The sequence below is a fragment of the Schistocerca piceifrons genome, chromosome 1, assembly GCF_021461385.2.
Source record: "Schistocerca piceifrons isolate TAMUIC-IGC-003096 chromosome 1, iqSchPice1.1, whole genome shotgun sequence".
Taxonomy (NCBI): Eukaryota; Metazoa; Arthropoda; class Insecta; order Orthoptera; family Acrididae; genus Schistocerca; species Schistocerca piceifrons.
In genome coordinates, this window is record NC_060138.1 from 171,782,699 (window position 1) to 171,807,385 (window position 24,687).

General features: G+C 39.9%; 1 protein-coding gene across 1 annotated transcript in view; it reads left to right on the forward strand.

The window, feature by feature from the left end:
* The window catches only part of LOC124786712 (protein KIAA0100), a 329,777-nt gene that overhangs the window by 298,243 nt on the left and 6,847 nt on the right, over nucleotides 1–24,687 (forward strand). The window contains exons 34-37 of the mRNA XM_047254285.1: nucleotides 5,001–5,148; nucleotides 9,270–9,363; nucleotides 9,470–9,660; nucleotides 22,859–23,071. Of these exons, the coding sequence (XP_047110241.1) occupies nucleotides 5,001–5,148; nucleotides 9,270–9,363; nucleotides 9,470–9,660; nucleotides 22,859–23,071 (646 nt within the window). The remainder of the gene's footprint in view (nucleotides 1–5,000; nucleotides 5,149–9,269; nucleotides 9,364–9,469; nucleotides 9,661–22,858; nucleotides 23,072–24,687) is intronic.

The window sequence follows — 24,687 nt, forward strand, 5'->3', positions numbered from 1 at the left end:
TCTCAGCACAACTTATACTGCAACACCCTTACAAGGTTCTGAGACTAGTTCTAACCAACCTTACAAGATTTTCAGGCTCTTTCTGAGCACCCTGTATGCACTGATAGTTTTTTCAGTGGATAAAAACACCATATTGAAATGTTTCAAGCCTTTAATGGAGCAGAATCTTTCAAAATAGAATATGACTCTATCGAGTTCCAGCTCTTGCTTTCAGTGGATAAAGTTGACAGTCCACACAATCATTCTTGAAAAAGAGTTGATCTAAGAAATTAGTTTATCCACTTGAGTTTTTCAGAACTCGTCTCTTCAGTAGCTACAGGTAAATTCTGGAGGACCATAAGCTTATTGGTGAAAAGTCAATAAAACTGATCTTGTAATCCAATATAATAGCCATGTGGAGAACTTTCAAAAGAAAGATAGATGTTAAGATCAAAACTACATCATTTAGTTTATCCCAATTATATCCCATTAACCAGCATCTCTTAACATAGTCTCAGGAGCCATGCAAGCCACTTTTAGTTCTCCACACATAAACCTCAAAAGTAATTATGGAGCACTTTTAAATTTGTGAACAGCTGGCTTCTTCCTGTTTCTCATATTGTTGATCTTCCAGCTATCTGTATCTAAGAAAATGCTTTAGTGCCTTTTAACCGGACTATCTTTATTTCATGAAGTAATATTTTGTGTATTTAACTTAGGCATGTGACAGTACACAAGCATAATCACACATGCCTTTATTCTTTGTTTTAACAAGATTTTTAAAAAGAATTACAATATTTTAAGCAGCTTTTTGTGTGTTCTGCACTTGCCCATACAGTTTCCACCCTGGTACTGTGTGGAGTCAGATGTTGTTTTGGCATTGATGGGGTTAGCAGTGGTTGGGAAAGGGGGGGAGGGGGGGGGGTGAAGGTGAAAACTCTCCCACAGAGCTGGCTCAGAAGCGTAGTCCTTCAGCCCTCCAAAACAGTGATGATGTAACACATTCTCAAGCAATCTGCTAAAAATAGTTCCACAATATACCATCACAGTAATATTTTTATTAGGTAATCCACTTGTTGCGCAAAGTCATATATTCATATTCAGAAAGGACACTAACTACTATACCATTGAGTGCTGTAAATCACACATCATCAGTAGTAGCAGTGGCAGCACTAGCATCATAATCCACTTATCTTGCCACAAAGTTTTAAAGTGCATCAGTAGTTTCTTGAGCATATGAATAGCATGCGTCCTAACATCCAGAACACTGTTGTGATAGAGGCCAAATGAAAATTTTATTTTTAGATGTTTGTAGTAGAACATGAACGAAATGGGCAACCCAGTATCTCTGTAGGCCACAAGCCAATGCACACTGACTTATTTCTGTGCATGGAGATTCTACCATCAGCCCAGAACTACAGCTTTTCATATCATAAACCACTTGGATTTTGTATAAAAAGTCTGAAATATGTTTTCAGTATGTATGGTTGTAGAATCAAGGCACTAAGGTAGTTCTATCAGAGAAACAGGAGCACAACACCAAGATGTTCAACAATCACTACATCTTTGTATTGCATTCCTTCCTTTCTAGACAGACAAGGCATAAGATCTATTTTCTGACCACCCAAAAAAGTTAGTTACGATGTTCTGCCCAGCTAGTGACAGCTTGGTCTCAGGATCCCTGGAATTTGCACTGTCTCTTGTCAGTGCAAAAGGAATTATATCAGCCATTTATCTGTACAATTCCCAAAGACTGTGCAGAACATCAGTGGCACATTAAATATTAGTATTCTTGTGAATAAATATAAACATATGTTTGGTGATACAAAAATCTTGTCCCACAAATTATCCTACTGGGACTCTGTCATCAAATAAGCCATAAAAATCAGAATGTGTAACAGTAACTTTAACTATGACAGATACTTCAATCTCAGTGGTACATGGAAGTAAGCAGTTGACTTTGAGAGACTATGGAGAAATTTCCCAAATCATTTACATTGCAACAAGTGCCACTACCATCACAGATATCAACACAGTCTCTGACACTATGACATATGACGACATAAACTGACCAAGCTTTGTGGTTGTCTTGCCAGTATTGAAAGTTGAACAGTGGTTCCATATTAGCTATTATGTAGCTAATGTTTTTGCCTCTGGGAAAGAATTTTTTATCAGTGAACATACTGGAGTAGGGTTTTTCACATATGGGTCTGTGGGAAACACATAATACAAACAGGATGATGTGAGAGGGCTACAAAAACCTATTTTGAATGATGATGTGGTAATGGTAGTTATATAGTTACAGGGGTCTCTGCTAAAGACTTTAGCTGGTGCAATGTAAAGTGTTTGTGAGGTTGTGTAATATGAAGAACATCTCTCTATTGATTTTGAGCTACTTTATACATTTTGATAGAAACTAAAAGACAACAAAAATGTCCTTGTTTGCCAGGGATATGGAATTTGTATAAGTGAAGACTTGTGATGTGACATGCATTTCTGTAGTGAATTAACATTACATTTATAATTTTTCATAGATACTTTGGTTGTATGGTGGGCAGGTGTCACATCCAATACATTCCAGTTTTTCATCTATGTATACATCTGCATTAACACTCTGCACGCCACAATATGGTGCACGGTGGAGAGTAACTTTCACCACAATTAGCCATTTACTTACCTGTTCCACTCACAAATGGAGCAATGGGAAAACAGCTGTCTATGCCATATGAGCCTTAATTTCCCTTGTCTTTGTGGTTGCTACATGAAATGAATGTTAGCAGCAGTAGAATCATTCTGCAGGCAGCCTCAAATGCCAGTTGTCTGAACTTTCTCAATAGTGATTTGTGAAAAGATCATCATCTTCCATCCAGGGAGTCCCATTTGAGTTTATAAAGCATTTCCATAATACTTGCATGCTCATCAAATCTACCAGTAACAAATCTAGCAGTCTGCTTCTTAATTGCTTCAATGTCTTTCTGGTGGGTATCCTACAGACTTGAGCAGTAATCAAGAATGGGTTGCACTAGTGTTCTTTAAGTTATTTCCTTTATATATGAGCTACACCCTCCCAAAATTCTGTCAATAAAGTGAAGTTGAGAATTTGCCTTCCCTACTCTCCTCCTTGCGTGCTTGTTGCATTTAATATGGCTTTGCAGTATTATGCTTCAATATTTAATCAACATGATTGTATCAAGCTGCATGCTACTGATGGCGTATTCAGACATTACTGGATTGTTTTTCCTACTCATCTGCACTAACTTACATTTTTCTACATTTAGAGCAAGCTGCAATTCACCACACCAAATAAAAATTCTGTCCAAGGCATCTTGTACCATCCTAGAGTCACTTAACGATGACACCTTCATGTACACCACAGTGTCATCAGCAAACAGTCACAAATTGCTGCTCACCCTGCCCATTATATCATTTAAAGTGCAAATACAGTGTTTGCTTGTGGATCTGTCATGTACTAAAATATTGGCTGTCCAGCAAAGGCGTCCCCAATTTCAAAATTAAATACCTTGAAGACTAAACTCAATAGATGAGTGTAACAAACAGTATATGTATTGTGAAATTGGTAATAATTTTATACAGAAGTTTCAAAATAGTTCAAAAATCTGCTAACAGGTGGTGCTGTATTGCAGTATGTAATGCCTATAAATAATGTGCCACAGCTCAGAATGATGAGTTCCACCTTTGAAACAAGAAAGGAGATTAGCATACTGAAGACAGCGGTCTGAAGCTACTGTTTTGGATGTGGAATGCAGCAGAGGGATTATTTCCTGTTTTTCTGTGCGAAACTATCACTAGTGAATGTTGCATGGCAATTTGGAATAGTTTGTCACCACACAGCTAGTGTTGGTAGATCGACCAGCCACTGAGTGCTCATGCAAGATTGGACCAGACACACTGCACCAAACAAGTGTTCCAGTTTCTTTGCATTGAATTATTGCAAACTCGCTAGAGGAGGGATGGACTGCCCTGCACATTAACCCAGTCTGACTCGTTGTGACTACCTTTTGAGGGACACAGTGAAAAATACTGTTTACTGGAACCATCATACCATGCTGGATGAGCTTGAAACTGCAATCTGTGTGGCATCTGAATCCATTTCCATTGAGACACTACAGGGTGTGATGGAAACTTTTGCTGTCCATTTATGTCACATACTGCAAGTGATGGACATTTCAGAGAGTTTGTGGTGTGATTGCAAAGACTCCTTGCAGAGAATTAGTTTAATAATAATAATAATGGCATGTGACGAGGGCCTCCTGTAAGGTAGACCGCTCGCCTGGTGCAAATCTTTCGCTTTGATGCCACTTCGGCGACTTGCGCGCCGATGGGGATGGAATGATGATGATTAGGACAACACATCACCCAGTCCCTGAGTGGAGAAAATCTCCGACCCAGCCGGGAATTGAACCCGGACCCTTAGGATTGACAGTCCATCGCGCTGACCACTCAGCTATCGGGGGCGGACATGAGTTTAATTATGCATGTGGATATTTTATGAGCTGCACAGAGTAGACTGTCATCTGTTAGCAGCTTCTAGAACTACTTTGAAACTTATGTAGAACTTCTGTATAAAATTCTTACAGTTTTCACAATAAATGCACTTTCTGTTGTACTCTTCTATCAATCTTAGTTTTCAAGATATTTCATTTTGAAATCGGGGACTCCTTTGCTGGACATCCTGTATGAAGATGGCTGTGAGAGAGTATTAGAGAATATGCTTTGAATTGTAGAAAAGGAAATAATGTGAGTTGTTGATTGAAACTTCATAATTCAGATTATAATTATTTCATGCATGGCATTTTATCCAAGTACATCAACAAATAAAACATAATTTCCCGCAAAAAGTCATATTTGAGCTTTCTAAACATGGAGCTTGTTAGTATGATTCCAGTAAGCATCAGAGAATGTGTAATTTAATTATTTGTATGTTTCTCCACATTCATTCATAACATTCTGTTTCAATCAGAATATATTTATTTACTAACTGGTACGTGATCACGTTTTAGGTACACAAAAAATTCCAAGAGTGATAATTCTGGTGAGCACCTGTTGGAACTTGGCTATATTCGGATGACTAATCTGCTACCAAATCAAGTGTACAAGGAAGTATTGTCACCCACTGAAATACAGAGCAATATGCCAGTGGATAGAAAGGTAAGCTACTTGAAAATAAAATGCCAGAAATGACTCCTCACCTCTATGATGTGCCACACACCCTCGTTATACATTACTCAAAATTCACAAACCATCAATCCTGGACATCTCATTGCAGCTGGTTATTGTGCTCGCACTGAAAAAAATTTGGCCTTCATTGACCAATATCTACAACTAATTGCCCAGTATCTAGCCTATCACATCAAAGGTACCAGCCACTAAATTCATTGACTGTACACCATCCACACTTGTTTATCTCCTGGATCCCTACTCGTGACTGTTGACACTAACATCCATCATATCCATGGTCTTGCTGCTATTGAACACTACCTTTTCCAACATCCTTCAGACTGCAAACGCACTACTTCGTACACCTTATAAATGCAACCCTAACACAAAACTACTTGCTCTTTGAAGGGAATGTATACAAACAACTCTGCAGCACAGCCTTGGGCAACCTAATGGCACATTCCTATGCCAACCTGTAAATGGACCATCTAAAGAAAACTTTCCTAGCCTCAAAAAACCCCAAACTCCTGGTTTGGCTCGAAGTCATTGTGACATCTTCATGATCTGCACTCAGGGCCAAGACACCCTGTACTTATTACTTCGCTACCTGATCGCCTTCTTTCCCAACCACTTCACCTGGTGCTTCTCAACACAGCATACCACCTTCCTGGGTGTTGACTTTCTCCTCTCTTATGGCTCCATCCACACTTCTATTCACTTTAAACCCACTAACCACCAACAGTATGTGCATTCCGACAGCTGTCATCACTTCTAAATCAAAAAATACTTCCCATACAGACTGGCCACCTATGGATGGCATATCTGCATTCATGAAATTCCATTGCCCAGTTTGCTGAAGATCTCAGAGACCTTCACAGACAGGCACTATCCCCATATCTAGTTAGCAATCAGATTCCCCGTCCCATCCTCCGACCACCCCCAAAAACCAGCCACAAAGAAGTACCCCGTTTGTCACCCATTACCATCCTGGACTGGAACAACTGAACCACATCCTTAACCAGGGTTTTGATTACCTACCACTATGACCTGAAATGAGGGGCAGCCTACCAAAGATGCTTCCCACCCCTCCTAAAGTGGTCTTCTGTCCCCACCACCAAACCTCCACAACATCAAAGTCCATCCTTGTGCCAGTGCCACAAGTATCACATTGCTGTGGCAGGCCCAGGTGTGAGACCTGCCCAATCCAACCACCTAACACTTCATATTCTAGTCTTCTCACAGGCACATCCTACCCCATCAGAGGCTTGGCCACACGTGGGTGTGGCCATATCATATATCAGCTCTGTTGTAATCATTGCACAGCCTTTTATATTGGTATGACTGCTCACCAGCTATCCACCAGGATAGACAGCCACCACTAAACTGTGGCTAAGAACAAAGTGGACTATCCTGTGGCACAACATGCAGGTGAACATAACATACTTGATTTCAGTGGCTGCTTCACAACTCAGATCAACTGGATCCTCCCTTCCATTACCAGCTTTTCTGAACTGTGCAGATGGGAGTTATCCTTACAACACATTCTTGCTCCTGAAATCATCCCACCCTCAGCTTACAGTAACTAGCTGTCCCCATACCCCTCCACCCAACAGTTTTCACCCTTTTTGTCATAAGACTTCCTCTCAGTTCATGTCCCCTCACCCTCATTGTGCAACACACTCTGCCAATGCACCCACCAGTGTTTTCCCCTTCTTTGCTCCTCTCCTTTGCCACTACCCCAACACCTCACCTCTCCCCTCCCTCACAGCCTCCTGACACTGCACCTGGCGGCCCTGTCTGTCCCACCGCCTAGCCCTGCATGCCCTGCCAGGCAGCACTGACTCCTCTCCCCGTCACCTGTACTTTCCTCCTTCCCTGTCCCATTCCAGATTGCAGTTTCTGCTTGACTCAATGTAGCTGCAATCTGGCTGGAGTGGCTGGAAATAGTAGTCATGTGTGCATGAGGTGAGATTGCTAGTTTGAGTATATATCTGTGTGTGTGTGTGTGTGTGTGTGTGTGTGTGTGTGTGTGTGTGTGTGTGTGTGTGTTGTTGACAAAGGACTTAATGGCCAAAAGCTTTAATTGTGAGAGTCTTTTTGTTGTGCCTATCTGTGACTCGGCATCTCCTCTATATGGTGAGTTGCAGCTTTCCTTCTCATAATATTGTTCCATTCCATCCTGGATTTTCCATTCTTTAATAGTAGTTTCAAATAAATTAAAATTAATCAATATCTTCCAACAGCAGTACTCTCAGCAGTCTTCTTGCATAACATGATGATAAGAAACTGGAAGTTGAAATGTCCTTTTGGCAAGCACTCAGAACCTAAGATTAACACACATTCTGTTAAACTGATCATGTCTATTCATTACTCTTGCACCCCAACTGCTGTTCCTTCTTCATTATGCACTTTATTGAGTCCTCTTGATATACGAGGTTTGTCCGGAAAATACGTATAAAAGTTATGGTCTCCTTCAAAGTACTCTCCCTGAGACGCGATACACTTCTGCCAATGCCGTTTCCACTGTCGATAACATTGCTGAAAGTCTTCAGTTGTGAGACCGAGCGACGAGGCGCAGTGGTTAGCACACTGGACTCGCTTTCGGGAGGACGGCGGTTCAATCCCGTCTCCGGCCATCCTGATTTAGGTTTTCCGTGATTTCCCTAAATCGTTTCATGCAAATGCCGGATTGGTTCCTTTGAAAGGGCACGGCCGATTTCCTTCCCAATCCTTCCCTAACCCGAGCTTGCGCTCCGTCTCTAATGACCTCATTGTCGACGGGACGTTAAACACTAACCACCACCACCACCACCACCACCACCATCTTCAGTTGTGATGTTGTTCAGTTGCCGTGTTGTTTCCACCTTGATGGCTTCCACATTTCCCAAGTGCCGCTCCCGAAGCACCATTTTGCATTTCGGAAACATGAAGAAGTCACACGGGGCTAAATCGGGTGAATAAGGCAGGTGGTCTGTCATGGTGATTGAGCTTCGGGCCAAAAACTCGCGCACAACAAGCGATGTGTGAACGGGCGCATTGTCATGATGAATGATCCACCTGCCTCCTTTTGCCAACTCCGGTCGAACTCGGGTCACACGGGCTCTGAGACATGTCAGAACTTCAACGTAAAATTTTCCGTTCACTCTCTGGCCAGGAGGAACAAATTCCTTGTGAACAATGCCCCTAGAATCAAAGATAACAATCAACATTGTCTTCACATTGGACCTTGATTTTTGCGACTTTTTTGTTCTCGGTTCTCCTGCTAGTTTCCATTCCTTGCTTTGAGATTTGAGCTCCACATCGAATTCGTAAAACCAGGACTTGTCTCCAGTGATGACTCGGTTGAGAAAGTCCCCTTGTTCCTCTGCTTCCAACCAATCCTCACAGCACTCAATCCTCTTTGTTTTCTGTTTTCAAGAGCTTCGGTACGATTTTCGCACACAATTTCTTCATTTCAAGTTTTTGTGTCAGGATTTCGTGAACGATTGTTTTGGGGATTGACAGGTCGTCAGCAATCATTCTGACTGTCAATCTACGGTCTTTAAGAACGCAAGCCCGAATTCATTCAACATTTGCATCAGAACTTGATGTCGACGGGCGTCCTGGGCAAGGGTCATCGTTCACTTCTTCTCGGGCATCCCGGAACCATTTTAACCACTTGTTCACGGTTGGTTCCTTCAGAGAATTGTCTCCGAAAACCTGTTTCAAACACTCAAAAATCTCACGGCCATTCTTGCCTAGCTTTGCAAGAAACTTGATGTTGATGCGCTGTTCCTCAACCAGAGAGAGCTCCATGCCGACGGCAGGTGAAAAAGGGTAACTGTCAACAAGCTGCCGCACACTCCCACCTTCACGCAGAGTCCTCTGACTCGAACTGAGCGTTGATGGGATTGATTACAGCAATAGTCCCATCTGGCGGTGACTGCAACTTGTAACATAAAGACATTATTCAACTTTTATATGTATTTTCCGGACAAACCTCGTATATCATATCCCTCAAGTCTTACTCCTCAATCACTTTCTTTCTTCCTTCATCATAGATATTTGTATGAGCACTCATTCTGTGGCATTCTAGGAAAACTGTTGTACAGCAATATAATGTCTCTTTCCAGAGAGCCATCAGAGTTTTTTGCCGTGAGAAAGCACCTGTTGGAGGTATATCAGTTAAAGAACACTTTGAGATTAATGTTGTTCCAATAACAATAGGTAAGTCAAACATATTTTTATATCAGTATCATCATGTTTACTGAAATTTATTTTATAACCTAATTAGAAAGTTTACAAAATGCATTCAACAATATTATTTTACTAGGTTTGACAAAAAAGTTTTTCAACACTATGCTGAAATTCTGCTTTCCGGAAAGAGACCCTGACACAATTGAGAGGGATGGCACTGATGAAATGGAAGCAGAAAACAAAGGAAAGAAGATAAAAGGAAAGAAAAGCAAGGAAGCAAGTTTTTATGTACCCATTGAACAGAAAGATGATGTTGAAAAGATGAAGGTAATGGCTTAACTTTACTAATTATACACTCTTCTTTAAGTTGTTCAGCACACCTCCTGTATAGCATTGGAGTATTATGATATTGTGTAATACACCAGTCATATATAAAGGCATATGTTTTTTATTTGGTAAATGTAGTCCAAGTGGTACAGTATATGGTATCTTTTTTGTCAACAGTGATTGTGGTGGGTCCTCTTAAAACATTTGTACCTACATACTACAATTGTTGAAATGGATGATTGATCAAATTTGAAAGAAGCCCTTTTCACGTTGTGGGTATGAATTTATTCGCACCACTTCATCTGCTACCTGCAAAACCCGTTTTCTTTGTATCCTCTTCCAGTAGTCCCATAGATTAGTACCAACTATTATTCTTGCTTCATTCAGGTCCATTACATTTTGTTAGGGCCTTATGTTACCAGTAGGACCAGCAATGTGCTTTTTATTATTATTTTCTATGGATGGGATCGTGGAAACATCCCATCTGTTACCATGAGGGGAAACAGTGTAATTCGAAACTGAACATTTCACAATTAGTGGTGTCGGAATGAATCATGCAGAAAAATATCAGTCAGAGGGTAATGGACATTAGGTGGAACAGTGCGCAGGACTGGCAGCGCATGTATACTGTATGCGCTGTCCACCAAACAGAGACTGCTTTCACGCAACACTTGCATCCTGCAGATTGCCATCAGTGGATTGCAATCTCTGAATGTTTCCAACTACGGGACACCAACGATGACTTCGTGAATACCATAATGTGTTCAGATGAAGCAGCATTCACTCGTGAGGGTGTCTTCAATATGCACAGTGCTCACCATTGGTGTGAGATTAACCCGCACGTCATCCACGACCATGGATAAAAAGTTCGCTTTGACATCAATGTCTGGGCCAGAATATTGGGTGACAGGTGTTTAGGCCCCTACATGTTGCCTGACTGTTGACTGCATGAAGGTATCGTGTATTCCTCTCAAACTATCTGGTCAATGCACTGAAAGATGTTCCACTACATATTCAGCAGAGGATATGGTTCCAACATGATGGTGCACCTCCACATTCTGGAATTAATGTGCGACAGTATTTGGACAGAAGATTTCCAGGGAAATGGCTCAGACATGGAGGTCCAGTTGTTTGGCTACCAGGTTCAACTGACCTAAATCCCCCCGGATTTCTTCCTGTGGGGACACCTGAAGGAGCACGTCTACTCTACTCAGCTGACGAATGTGGAAGAATTGGTAGCGCGTGTTCATGCTGCTCTTGTTACTGTGGATGCAACTTTGCTACAAAGGGTCCAGAGCTGTACGATTCGGAAAGTTGTGTGCAATGTTTGGACGTGCAGGGAGGTCGCTTTGAGCATCTGTTGTTCTGAGGACAACGTATTCTGTTGTGAAGGTCATACAGTCATTAATATAGACATTATTATTGTCACTGGTTGCTAATGTGCAACATCTGAGTGCTCATATTAAATATAGTATCAATGACAAGTAGTTGTTGTGTTATTGTACTGTGCTATCATCTTTAACATCTTGAAATTGATATTATTTTTGTAGTTATTTTGTCCTATGACAAGTCACTTGTTTCAACTTACTATTTCTTATTTGTCTAACCATGTAGATGATATGTTTAGCATTACAAAATGCTACAAATTTAGGATACATGTGGCCTAAGAAATGTTGTTCATTATAGTATGAAATAAGAGAAAGAAATTAGGAAATGAAAAATGTGCACCACAGCCCATGACCGAACACTCCACCTCCTGCATACTAACCCAAAACTCTATCCACCGTCCCAACTATGCAGCACAACTAATATATGCTGACAGAGGTAGTTACCATATATGTGGTTAGAGGGTTGCCAGATTGCCACTGTTTAACATCCTTTTTATGCTGGATGTACTCACTGGATAAAATTGTGTGAGAGACTTTTTTATCACTGGCATGTGAGCAGTCACACTGCAAAGCTCGAGTGCCCGAATTTCGCTTCACCACACACACACACACACACACACACACACACGACTGCAGTCTCAGGCAACTGTGGTTTCTGTTGCCTAAGACTGCAGTTGTGTGTGTGAATTGCATTTGTGTGTGTGTGTGTGTGTGTGTGTGTGTGTGTGTGTGTGTGTGTGTGTGTGTGGACGTGTGTGGACGCGCGCGCGCACACGTGCACGCATGCGTGTTTCTCTATTGTTGATGAAGGCCTTAATGGTCGAAAGCTTTAATTGTGAGAGTCTTTTTGTTGTGCATATCTGCAACTCAGCATCTCCGCTATATGATGAGTAGCAACTTTCCTTCTCAGATATTGTTACATTTCATCCTAGATTTTCCATCATATTCAAATACAAAGATATGTAAACAGGCAGAATACGACGCTGGCAATGCCTATATAAAACAAGAAGTTCTGGCGCAGTTGTTAAATTGTTTACTGCTGCTACAATGGCAGGTTATTAAGACTTAAGTGATATGACCATTTCATGAGTGTATTGTGAGTATCAGGAATCTGGTAAAACATCAGATCTGCAACATCACTGCAGCCGGAAAAAAAATGAACAGGACCAATGACACCAGTTAGTTACATTTTCAGCAAGTACACCAAGTCCTTTCATCCATACATGTACTTTTTCATCATTACTAACTTTACGACAAGAGCGAGTATACAATGTAAAAGGCATATTCCTATATACATAACTAGGTCTAGACTGGGACTTAGCATCTATTCCACAATGCCAGGTCTTATAAGCGATGACATCTCGGTCGGTGAATGATTTGAGTCCGGGTAGAGACGCATTTTCACATCGGACAATAGCTAGAGTAATTTGAATCGTTCAAGATGACACAAGTGCAACCCTTCTACAAATTACAGAAGATATCAATGCTGAGTCATCAGCCAGTATCAACGTGCGAACCATTCAACAAAACATCATCGATGTGAGATTTCAGAGCCGAAGGCGCACTCATGTATCCTCGATCACTGCACGACACAAAGGTTTATGCCTCGCCTGGGCCTGTCAGCACCAACATTGGACTGTTGATGACTGTGAACATGTTGCCTGGTCAGACAATATATGGGCTCCTTACTTTAAACTACGCAAGATGAGACTTTAACATTATGTAGGCGAGGCCAATATAAGTTGAATACTTCGTAGGAGGCCAAATAAATGCTTGATTTTATTTTCGATGAGCGCCAGGTTCCCTGCAAGTTAATAATTTCATGAAATGAAGTCCAGGCCAGAGTTCACTGACTGCCTTAACTGATATCGCTGAAAATATCTGAGCTCTTGTAAATACGAATTACTGAAATCCTCAAACTCAAAGTAAATAATGATTTAAAATGATTTTGTAGCCACTGCTATAAATGAAATCTGCAAAATAACTTAATATTTGAATCTTGTAATGGCGGCCAGTTGTTGCCTGTCAGCAATATAATGGCTTTTGGGCGTCTTAGCAGCCGAAAAATACTAATTAACCTTTCTCTGCAAATGAAACATTGAGATGAGGTGCTTGTATTACATTGAAATAATAACATGAGCTATTTTTTATACATATATGTTAAGCAATACTTTACATACACACCTTAACACTGTCTAGGAGAGAAAATAATACGAACATCTGAAAGCGTTAAGCACTGCCCACAATTTCTAATGAACAAAAGAAAAAATGAAGAAGGTATGTTCTGTTCATCATATATATAATTGCACAAAGATACCAATATTTGATTTCAATATATTTTTCACTACAATATCAATCATCAGCAATGAAGTCCTTTACGCATCAGAGTATTTACATTACAGGTTTTCATAAATATTACTAATATAGTTCTTCACAAAAGCCTTTTAAGTCTTGTCTGTTGTATGTTATTCACTATTTTTATATTCATTGTACACGCACTGTTCATAAAAATCTCCTAAGGGACAGTACAACAAGTCTCATTTCAAATTGTATTGAGCAGATGGACGTGCATGGGTATGGAGACAACATCACGAATCCATGGACCCTGCCTGTCAGCAAGGGACTGTTCAAGTTGATGGAGGCTCTGGTGTGGTGTGGGGTGTGTGCAGTTGGAGTGATATGGGACCCCTGATATGTCTAGATTCAACTCTTACAGGTGACACCTATGTAAGCATCCTGTCCAATCACCTGCATCCATTCATGTCCATTGTGCATTCTCACAGACTTGGACAATTCCAGCAGGACAATGCGACGGCCCTCACGTCCATAATTACTACAGAGTGGATCCAGGAACATTCTTCTGTGTTTAAACACTTCCACTGCCCACGAAACTCCCAGATATGAACATTATTGAGCATATTTGGGATGCCTTGCAATGTGCTGTTCAGAAGAGATCTTCACCCCTCATACTCATACGGATTTATGGGCAGCCCTGCAGGATTCATGGTGTCTGTTTCCTCCAGCACTACTTCAGAACATTAGTCGAGTCCATGCCACATCATGTCTATGCACTAAAGAGCCAAAGAAACTAGTACACCAGTCTAATATCATGTAGAGATCCTGCAAGCACACAGAAGTGTTGCAGCATGACATGGCATGGACTCAACTAATGTCTGAAGTAGTGCTGTAGGAAACTGACACCATGTATCCTGCACGGCTGTCCATAAATCCATAAGAGTATGAGGGATGGAGATCTCTTCTGATGAGTATGTTGCAAGGCATCCCAGATATGCTCAATAATGTTCATGTCTGGGGAGTTCGGTGGCCATTGGAAGTGTTTAAACTCAGAAGAGTGTTCCTGGAGCCACTCTGTATCACTTCTGGCCATATAGGGTGTCATATTGTCCTGCTGGAATTGCCCAAGTCCATCAGATTGCACAGTGGACATGAATGGATGCAGGTCATCAGGTAGGATGCTTACATATGTATCACCTGTCAGAGTCATATCTAAATGTATCGGGGATCTCAGATCACTCCAACTGCACATGTTATACACCATTAGAGAGCCTCCGCCAGCTTGAACAGTCCCCTGCTGACATGCAGGGTACATGGATTCGTGAGGTTGTCTCCATACCCGTAACGTCCATCCGCTTGATGCAATTTGAAATGAGACTCATTTGACCAAGCAACATGTCTCCAGTCACGAACAGTCCAATGTTGGTGTTGACAGGCCCAGGCGAGGTGTAAAGCTGTGTGTCATGCAGCCATCATGGCTGGCTGTATAGGGTGTCATGAGAGTGCCTTCAGATCCAAAAGCCCATATCAATGACGTAGTTGAATGGATCGGATGGTGACACTTGTTGATGACCAAGCATTGAAATCTACAGCAATTTGTGGAAGGGTTGCATTTTTGTCACATTGAACGATTCTCTTCAGTCGTCATTGGTCCCATTCTTGCAGCAACGATGTCAGAGATTTGATGTTTTACCAGATTCCTGATATTCACGGTGCACTCATGAAATGGTTGTACAGGAAAGTCCCCACCTCATTGCTACCTCGGAGATGCTGTGTCCCATCGCTCACGAGCAGACTATCACACCACGTTCAAACTCACTTAAATCTTGATAACTTGCCATTGTAGCAACAGTAACTGATCTAACAACTGCGCCAGATTTGTTGTCTTACATATATAGGCATTGCCGACCACAGTGCCATAAGAAACTTCCTGGCAGATTAAAACTGTGCACAGGACCGAGACTCGAACTCAGGACCTTTGCCTTTCACCAGCAAGTGCTTCCTTTCTTTCAGGAGTGCTAGTTCTGCGCTTTGGGTAGCTCAGTTGGTAGAGCACTTGCCCGTAAAAGGCAAGGGTCCCGAGTTCGAGTCTCAGTCCTGCACACAGTTTTAATCTGCCAGGAAGTTTCATATCAGCGCACACTCCACTGCACAGTGCCATACTCTGCCTGTTTACATACCTCTGTATTTGAATACGCATACCTGTATCAGTTTCTTTGGCACTTCAGTGTATATAGTAGATATTTTATAGTAACGAATATGTGGTATGTATCATTATAAACTTTTAAAGTATGCATGATGATGATCAGTTCAAATTCATATTATGAGATACTTTTCATATTATGCTTTTTCTATATATAAGGAAAAGACTCAATTAGTGAATGGCATTCTTACATATACCATTCAGGTGGTATAAATAAAATTTTCATTCACTAATTGTGTCATTAACTTATATGTAGAAGAAACATAATTTGAATAAGTAACAAATGCAAGAAGAAAGTAGTTATCTACTTTATGGCCTTTGTCAATTTCTTATGAAGCTTTTTGCTTTTTTTACAACACTGTGCTGTAAATCTGCCGAGTGATTTTGTTGTAGCCATTATAAATGTACTAGCATTTAAGTCCTAAAGTGACCTTCGTGCAAATTCCATTCCTGGCTCATTTTCAACTTCCTGATGTCCAAAAATTTTTGTCATTATCTTTCACCAGTGACCTCTTCCACACCTCAATGTGATTGACAGATTCCGTAGACCAACAAGGAGAGATTGCAGGAACATGATATCAACTACAACACGGTACATACGTATTGTATCTGCAGTCATGATACAACAGCATAAGACAGGAAAATAGATTATTCTTTTTAGTTCATGGTGTTTAAGAATGACTGAGTGAGCAGTGATAGAGGAAAACATTGGTGCAATGTGTAAAATGCTCCCTGTTTCGTAGTAAAGTGTAAATATGTAGTTGAATGACAACTCTCTGAATGTGATGGTCAGCCCACCACTCTCCCAGCCTTATGTCATTTTATGAGACTGGAGCCACTGCTTCTCAGTCAAATAGCTCCTCAGTTTGCCTCGTATGGGCTGAGTGCACCTCACTTGCCAGCAGCGCTCAAGTGCTAGCCTAACCCAACAGCGCGTAACTTAAGTGATCTGACAGGAATTGGAGTTACCATGGCAGCAAGTCCATTGGTCACAAAAGACAACATTTTATCATTATGTACTTTTAGCACAATAACTGTTTGACACTGGAAGTAGCATGACCAAGATACAGCTCAGAAGCTACACGCTGCACTGATGCCTTCTGGCACTGACTCGCTCAATGAGCCGGCCACGGTGTCCGAGCGGTTCTAGGCACTTCAGTCCGGAACTATGCAGCTGCTACGGTTGCAGTTTCGATTCCTGCCTCAGGCATGGGCGTGTGTGATGTCCTTAGCTTTATGTAGTTCTAAGTCTAGGGGACTGATAACGTCAGACGTTAAGTCCCATAGTGCTCAGAGCCATTTGAACCATATTTTTCGCTCAATGAACTCTGTGTAAACAAGTCAGAGCAAGGTTAAGGTGGACATTTCCACTGTTTATTCACTGACTATAGCAAGCAAATATTTCCTGAAAAAAAAAGGATTATATTAACATTGAATATAAATTGTAGTTTCCAGAATGAATCATCTGCTGTGCAGGGGAATGTGCTGTTTTGAAACTTTGAGGCAAATTAAAACTGTAAGTTGGATAATGATTCCAACCTGAAACCTTGCCTTCAGACAAGTAAGAGAGATATACTGAAGAAGCCATGAGGGCAGATCATGAGTCGTGCCTAGACAGTTAAGTCAATAAAAGCATTTCCCACAAAAGATGACGTTCCGTGTTCAAGTGGCAGTCCCACTCACATTTCAGTGTGCAAGGAAATTGCAGAACAGTACACACTCCACTTCAGAGTGAAATATTCATTCTGGAAAAAAATCCCTTGACCTTTGGCTAAGCCATTTCACTGAGATATCCTTCCTTCAAGTAGTGCTAGTCTCATTAGGTATGCAGGAGAACTTGGGTGAAATTTATAAAGAAGTGAAGCTGTGAGGATGGATCATGAGGTATTGCCCCAGAAAGGCACTGTTCCAGATTTTAATCCTGGTCTAGCACACAGCTATTATCTTCCAGGAAGTTTCATAAATTTAAGTGGTGGGAAGTATTTTCTGAAAATGTTTGTCTGGAATGTAGCCTTAAGTGGGGGTGCCGACTAACAAAAAATATTGGGGGAGGGGGGGGGGGGGGGGCATACTGGGAGTCTTGCCCTGGGAAATTTTCTACATTTTAGATGAAAAATAGTGAGTTTTAAAGTTTTTTAAGCATTTAGAGTCATATGGTCAACATTAGAACCTCGGAAACTGGGCTCTCAATAACTCAATACCCCGGGGAACTCGACATGCCTGACAATTTTTTGGCTTTGAAAAAAGAAACAAAACATAAACATGCACAGTATTTAGTAAAAAGCTAATTTAATTTACAGTAATAATCAAGCTTATAGACTATTACAGAGCAGTCAATATATAGCTCTTAAAGACTGAAATTATATTTAAAGAAATCCTTAACTATCATTAAAAGAACAAAACATAAAATATTGCTGTTGCACAGTAATAGCACTATGATTAATAAGTGAAATAGCTAATTTAAGCTTACTTTGAATAAGGCTCAGGGTTCATTAAATAAAAACAATATCTCAAAGTTAGTGCTTTAATACAGGTAATAAAGTTAATACGGTATGCCTAATACATTCAGTCAAAAAGTATGTAAATAGGGGGTTTTAATTGGGTCTTAGACCCTAAAAATATTTAATTATTTGAAAATAACTAATACAGTACTAAACTAGTACTAATATTTCAAAACTGAAAATTTAACATCATGTATGTAATTTAATTCTCTGTTTTATAAATATTTTTAATATTGCTCTAAATGCCATTCTTAGGGCTAAAGTGTCTTTAGAAAGGTGTAAATGTTGACTGTCTTACTGGATTACTGAATATGAAGTTGTTGATGACTGCTCGGATATCCAATTCATCAAAAACATCTCAGTGGGTATGAGGAACAGCCAAGTTGTTCAATTGCTTCTGTTCCATTTTTGATCGGAGATATGACTTCAGACGTCTAAGGGTGCTAAATGACCATTCTGCTGTTGCTGTCGTGATTGGGACTACTTCACATAACATTTTTCCAACTACAGGCTCTTGTGTAATGTACTCTCTTACATCTCGCATGTTTTTTAAGACCAGTTGTTTTTTATTAGCAATATCGGCTAACATATTCAAGTGTAAGAGCAGTCTCTCAGTGTCTAGATCATTTTTGAAAAACTCAGTTGATTTTTCCAAATTTGTTGCATCTCTGTTTACTAAAAGCAAGCACTCTTGTTCAACTGCAATGACCTGTGTGAGTCCAGTTGAAGCAATGCTCAGTAATGCAAGATTGCACCAATTCACAAACTTCAATGTAAATAACTTTGTAGTATTCCTTTGGAGTTTTGAAAGTGCAGTGAGCTGGCTTTGTTGTTTTCAAGCTTCTTCGGTATACTTCAATTCCGAGGAAGCGAAGGATCTTCAACTTGTGAAGGTTTTTCTTTTAAACACAATTCCCAAAAGTGTTAAAAATTATCACACTTTCCATTCAGTATACTAATCAAGCCCTCATATATTTTTTCCAGATCAGCAACACTTAAATGAAGGCATTGAATTTTTTTCATTGACATCATCTACTGGGTTCATTGCATGACAATAAAGACGTAAAAAGAAATAAGTCTTGAATTGTAACATTGACTCAAGGTAGCCTGCACATTAGTAACCTGCCTCTGTTATGTCCTCTGCAGAAAATGTTTCAAAAAACTCTAGAAGTTCTTCAAAGTTTTTATTATTCTCGTGATTCTGGAAGCTCGCATAGTCCATCGAGTTGGGCAAATGGGTCGTAGACCAACGTGGTTGTTGGCACTCTCACAACGTATGCTTCTGAAAAGTCCCATCCTTTTGTTCGATTCCCTTATGGTGTTTATTAAGTCCTTGGGTAAAGCCATAATATCCCTCATAGATGTAAGACGCCAGAGACTGTCTACAACTGCCAAGTCTAAACTGTGAGAAGTGCAGTGCACATAACATGCTTTTGGTTGTATATCCAAAACGAACTTTTTTAGTCCTTTGAACTTACCTCTCATACTCGGGGCACCATCATAGCACTGTCTTCTTAAAGTTATCCATTGACAAATCAAAACGAGCAAAACAGTCTTTTAAAATACTAAACAGAGTTTGTGATTCAATGTTGGGGTCTCATATAAGCCAATAAAGTCTTCGTTGATGATTAAGGGATCATCGACAGTACGAATACAAAATCACACTTGTTCATAAATAGAAGAATCACTTGTTTCGTCAACCATAATAGAAAAATGTTTAGTCTTCTTGATTGAAGCCAATACCTTTCTCAACACAGACTTTCCTAGTAGATCAATGATCTCGTTTTGAATATCGTGGGATGTCCACTTATACTTGGAATGCGCTAACCAATCTTTAAACTCTGGTATGTCATTTTTTCGGAGTTCCAACAATAGAAAAAAATTTGAGTTTACATCTTCGTGCCCTCTAATTGCTAGTCCTTGTTGGCATAGAAATTGCATGGTAGTGAAAATTGTCTCAAGAGCTAAATGGTCTTTCTTTATATCACTATCTATTTGTTCATTCAATTGGGAGACCACACTTCGATTAGTGATACAATTTACTTTCAGAACACCTTTTTTATGCGTAAATATATTTTCATGAAGAGAGAATTTTTCCAATGTCTTTTTCCAATTAGAAAACCCTATGGAAGTAAATGCATCTTCTTTTTTTTGAAGAAAATTGTAATAGATTTTTAGCATCTGCCTCTTTGCCGGTTTTGCAAAAAACTTTTTCGGTAGATGCTTCATATTATAGCTATGTATATTTGATTGACCAAGAATTCTGAAATGACCTTCACGTACCAGATTGTCCAGGTTTCGGCTGTGAATGGTTCTCGCCTGAACACAATGAAGCAGTTGATGACACAATAATTGTTAGAGGTTGACTTGCAGTATCATCAGCTTCCAAGTGCACCTTTTTGGTAACAAATTTATCCGTTGCAAACTTAATTCATGACACACTAAGAGACTAAAGAAAATGAGTAAAATATAGTCATAAAAAATAGTCCACTAGGCACTAAAGTCGGAACACTTAACATGTCTGCAGCATCCACTGAATGAAACGATCCACACTGAATGACTGCAACAGCAGGGTGGGATTTATATAGCCACGGCATCATAATATCTCAAAGCGTCAAGGTGACGCAAGGCGGACCGTCCCAGGTGCTTCTGCTCCAGTCCTTTTGATGTAGCTACGGCCACAGCACTGGCCCACAGGTACCAGACTTTACCCGAAGGTTCGCGCACCGGGACAATTTCTAAGTGTGCCCTCAGCACCGTAACACTATCGTGATTCATACCACTCGTTTTCAGTTAACCTGCTTACTACTGTAATAATTATTTGTTTTAATGCATTACTGAATGTATTGTAAAAGGTAACTATTGTCAAACAAGGAAAATAATAATTTCCAACATAATTTTGTGATTTTACAAAGCATAGTACAACTAACAATTTTCTTAAATTATTGGGGGGCTCTGCCCCCCCCCCCTCCCTCCCACACCAAACGAATTTTTTAGGGGGCTCGGGCCCCCTCAGGCTCCATGGAGTCGGCGCCTGTGACCTTAAGCACCCTGTACACGATCAAACAATTTGTGAGACTTTACTACAACGTTTGTCAGACAAAGAATGTGTGTGGCACAGTTGATTGAAAGTTTGATTGACGGCAGGTTTTACAAAATGGCAGATGTTTGTGTCAGTGTTTCACTGTGCATCTTTAGTGAAAAAGAGTATTATTTCTGTTTATCTCGCTGTATCACCACTATGGAAACGGCTTTCAGGGATAAAACAAAATGGCGCTGGAAATTACCAAAAGAGTAGAGGTGTGTTGTCTTTCCCAACCCAGGAAGAGATTAAAAAGTAAATCAATTTTATATGCACAACATACAAGCAAGAGTGCACTAAAATAAAAATAAAAACTGAAGCTCTCCTGTTCTTCCTTGTGGTAATGAACTGTCATTAAATAAACAAGTAGAAGAGAATAAACATAGAAGAGAATAAATTTCCACATACTTGTGTTTTTTTTTTTCAGTGTGAGAGCAGAGTAACTCAGTTACTAAAAGATTGACTGTCCATTCAGAAAAAGTAGATGTAACCATCAGGTTCTGAGTAAATTCCCCTAAGTGATTTTCATGGGTACATTTCTCTTTCAATTTTAACCATTCTCCAGACCAGTGTTTTGTTGTCTTTATCTTCTTTATATACAGTGTTGAAGTCAATGCGGGAACCACTTTGTCTGCATTGATAGCCATTCTAACTTTCTTCAAAATAGTTCAGTACACGAACAGCATCTGCTTCAAAAGTGAGGTTAAATTGACAAACTTTGTAGGTACTTGTACAGGCTTGTTAACAATCCCAAGTAGAAAAGAGCAAATCTGACAAACAAGTTTGAACATGCATGGTTCTACTTTACATTGAAGTGAAATATAAGCAGTAAACATTGTACACAAGATGAGAACAGAAGCTCCCAAAATATGGTGCTACAGAAGAATGCTGATGGTTACATAGATTGAGTAACAAATGAATCTGTACTGAATTGAATGAGAGGGAAAAACTTTGTGGCACAACTTTATTAACTGAAAGGATAGGTTTATAGGATACATTGAGGTGTTTATAGAATACATCAAGGAGTATTTAATTTGATAATGGAGGGAATGGTTCAGCATAAAATTTTTAGAGCTACACAAAGGCTTGACTGAAGTAAGCAGATTCAAGTGAGTGTACCTGGTAGCAGTTATACACAAGTGAAAATATTTGCACAAGATATGTAAGTGTGAAGAGTTACATCAAACCAGTGTTTGGACTGATGACTACAGCAGCAACAGCTCTTGCTATCTGCTTTCTAGGAGCAGTTTGATAATAAAAATTTCATATATAAATATCAGTGAACAGTAGTGCTTATTTATATGGCTTAAATGGGTGCAGTTTCATGACAAGGTCTATGCCATTACAGATGTTAATAATGGAGACAGTAAAGATAACCACTTACCATGTAGCTGAAGTGTGGAGTGGACAGCAGGCTCATATGTAAGACTGAAAACTTGCTGAGGTTTTGGACAGTGTACTACAACAGAGCAAAAAATGAAATCCCCCCCCTCCCCCCGCTCCCCCCCCCTCCCACACACACACTGATGCGCACATCTGGGCCAGTAGAGAGAGAGAGAGAGAGAGAGAGAGAGAGTAGTCTGAAAGCTCAGTAATAAGCTGTATGGTAAGTGACTACCTTTATACCTTGCATTATTTGTGCTCTACGCAGAACTAAGCTGTAGTGCTCAGAATCTCTGTTCCCCCTCACACATAGTTTCTCTAATAAAGATGACATTTATTTTTACAGGAGCGAGCTGAGAAAAATAAATTATTTATTTACATAAAGATACCAGAAGTGCCAGTAAGGGTGAGCTATAAAGGCAATAAGGATAAAAATTTGGAAGACATTAGAGATTTCAGCTTGGTCATTCCAACTCTGGAATATCATAATGTGACTTGGACATGGCTGGATTTATTGCTGGCTATGAAAAGTGATAGTAGGAGAGTTATTCTTTCTCAGGTATGGATGATAAGTTGTAAATTGCTATAAAAATTAAAATTATTTTATGTATTTACAAAGAGAAAAAGCAGGCAGCTAATACTCCTCTTCAGGAGCAAAATTCCAGTGCTGCCAACACACACACAAAATGTGCTCTTTGTGCTGTAAATTACAACTCACTGTTTGTGCTGCAAATATTCTATTTTCTGAGTAGATCATCTTTCTTTGCCCTCTCCTCCTCATTTCTATTATTATTTCTTTCCTTTCTCAGACATTATGTCTGGTTAAAAATGGAAGGTGACGCGGACCTTGATCAAGTGCGACTTCCTTTTAACTGTACAGTATATGTTACATTGCATTTAGGAACTTTCGGGTAATTGAAAATGTATCAATAATTACAGATTTCTGTAGTTGTATATATACGTTTGGATGTAGCTATATTGCGTTGATGTACTGGTGGATATTGTGTGGTATGACTCCTGTAGTTGATAGTATAATTGGTATAAGCCGGCCACGGTGGTCTAGCGGTTCAGGCGCTCAGTCCGGAACCGCGCGACTGCTACGGTCGCAGGTTCGAATCCTGCCTCGGGCATGGATGTGTGCGATGTCCTTAGGTTAGTTAGGTTTAAGTAGTTCTAAGTTGTAGGGGACTGATGACCACAGATGTTAAGTCCCATAGTGCTCAGAACCGTTTGAATTGGTATAATGTCAACTTTATCCTGATGCCACATGTCCTTGACTTCCTCAGCCAGTTGGATGTATTTTTCAATTTTTTTTTTCCTGTTTTTTTTCTGTATATTTGTTGTATTGGGTATGGATATTTCACTTAGTTGTGTTAATTTCTTCTTTTTATTGGTGAGTATGATGTCAGGTTTGTTATGTGGTGTTGTTTTATCTGTTATAATGGTTCTGTTCCAGTATAATTTGTATTCATCATTCTCCAGTACATTTTGTGGTGCATACTTGTACGTGGAAACATGTTGTTTTATTAGTTTATGTTGTATGGCAAGTTGTTGATGTATTATTTTTGGTACATTGTCATGTCTTCTGGGGTATTTGCTAATATTGTACATCCGCTTGTGATGTGATCTACTGTTTCTATTTGTTGTTTGCAAAGTCTGCATTTATCTGTTGTGGTATTGGGATCTTTAATAATATGCTTTCTGTAATATCTGGTGTTTATTGTTTGATCCTGTATTGCAATCATGAATCCTTCTGTCTGACTGTATATATTGCCTTTTCTTAGCCATGTGTTGGATGCGTCTTGATCGATGTGTGGCTGTGTTAGATGATACGGGTGCTTACCATGTAATATTTTCTTTATCCAATTTACTTTCTTTGTATCTGTCGATGTTATGTGATCTAAAGGGCAGCACACCCCTATTGGCATTGGAAATGTCTTTTTTCCATGGAGTGGATGATGATCCACAAAATTAAAGTGACTAAGCCAGTACAATATACAGGGTGCTTTTAATTGAAATTAAACTTTCAAACCACTGTAGAAATAACACCACTGGTCAGAATGTCAAATTGCAATGGAATATTATTGGAGAAGGGGGGAAAAAGTATGGCAGAAGAAAAATAAATAGTTTCAAAATGTAGCAATAGATGGCACTGTACGCATCACAATTTAATAG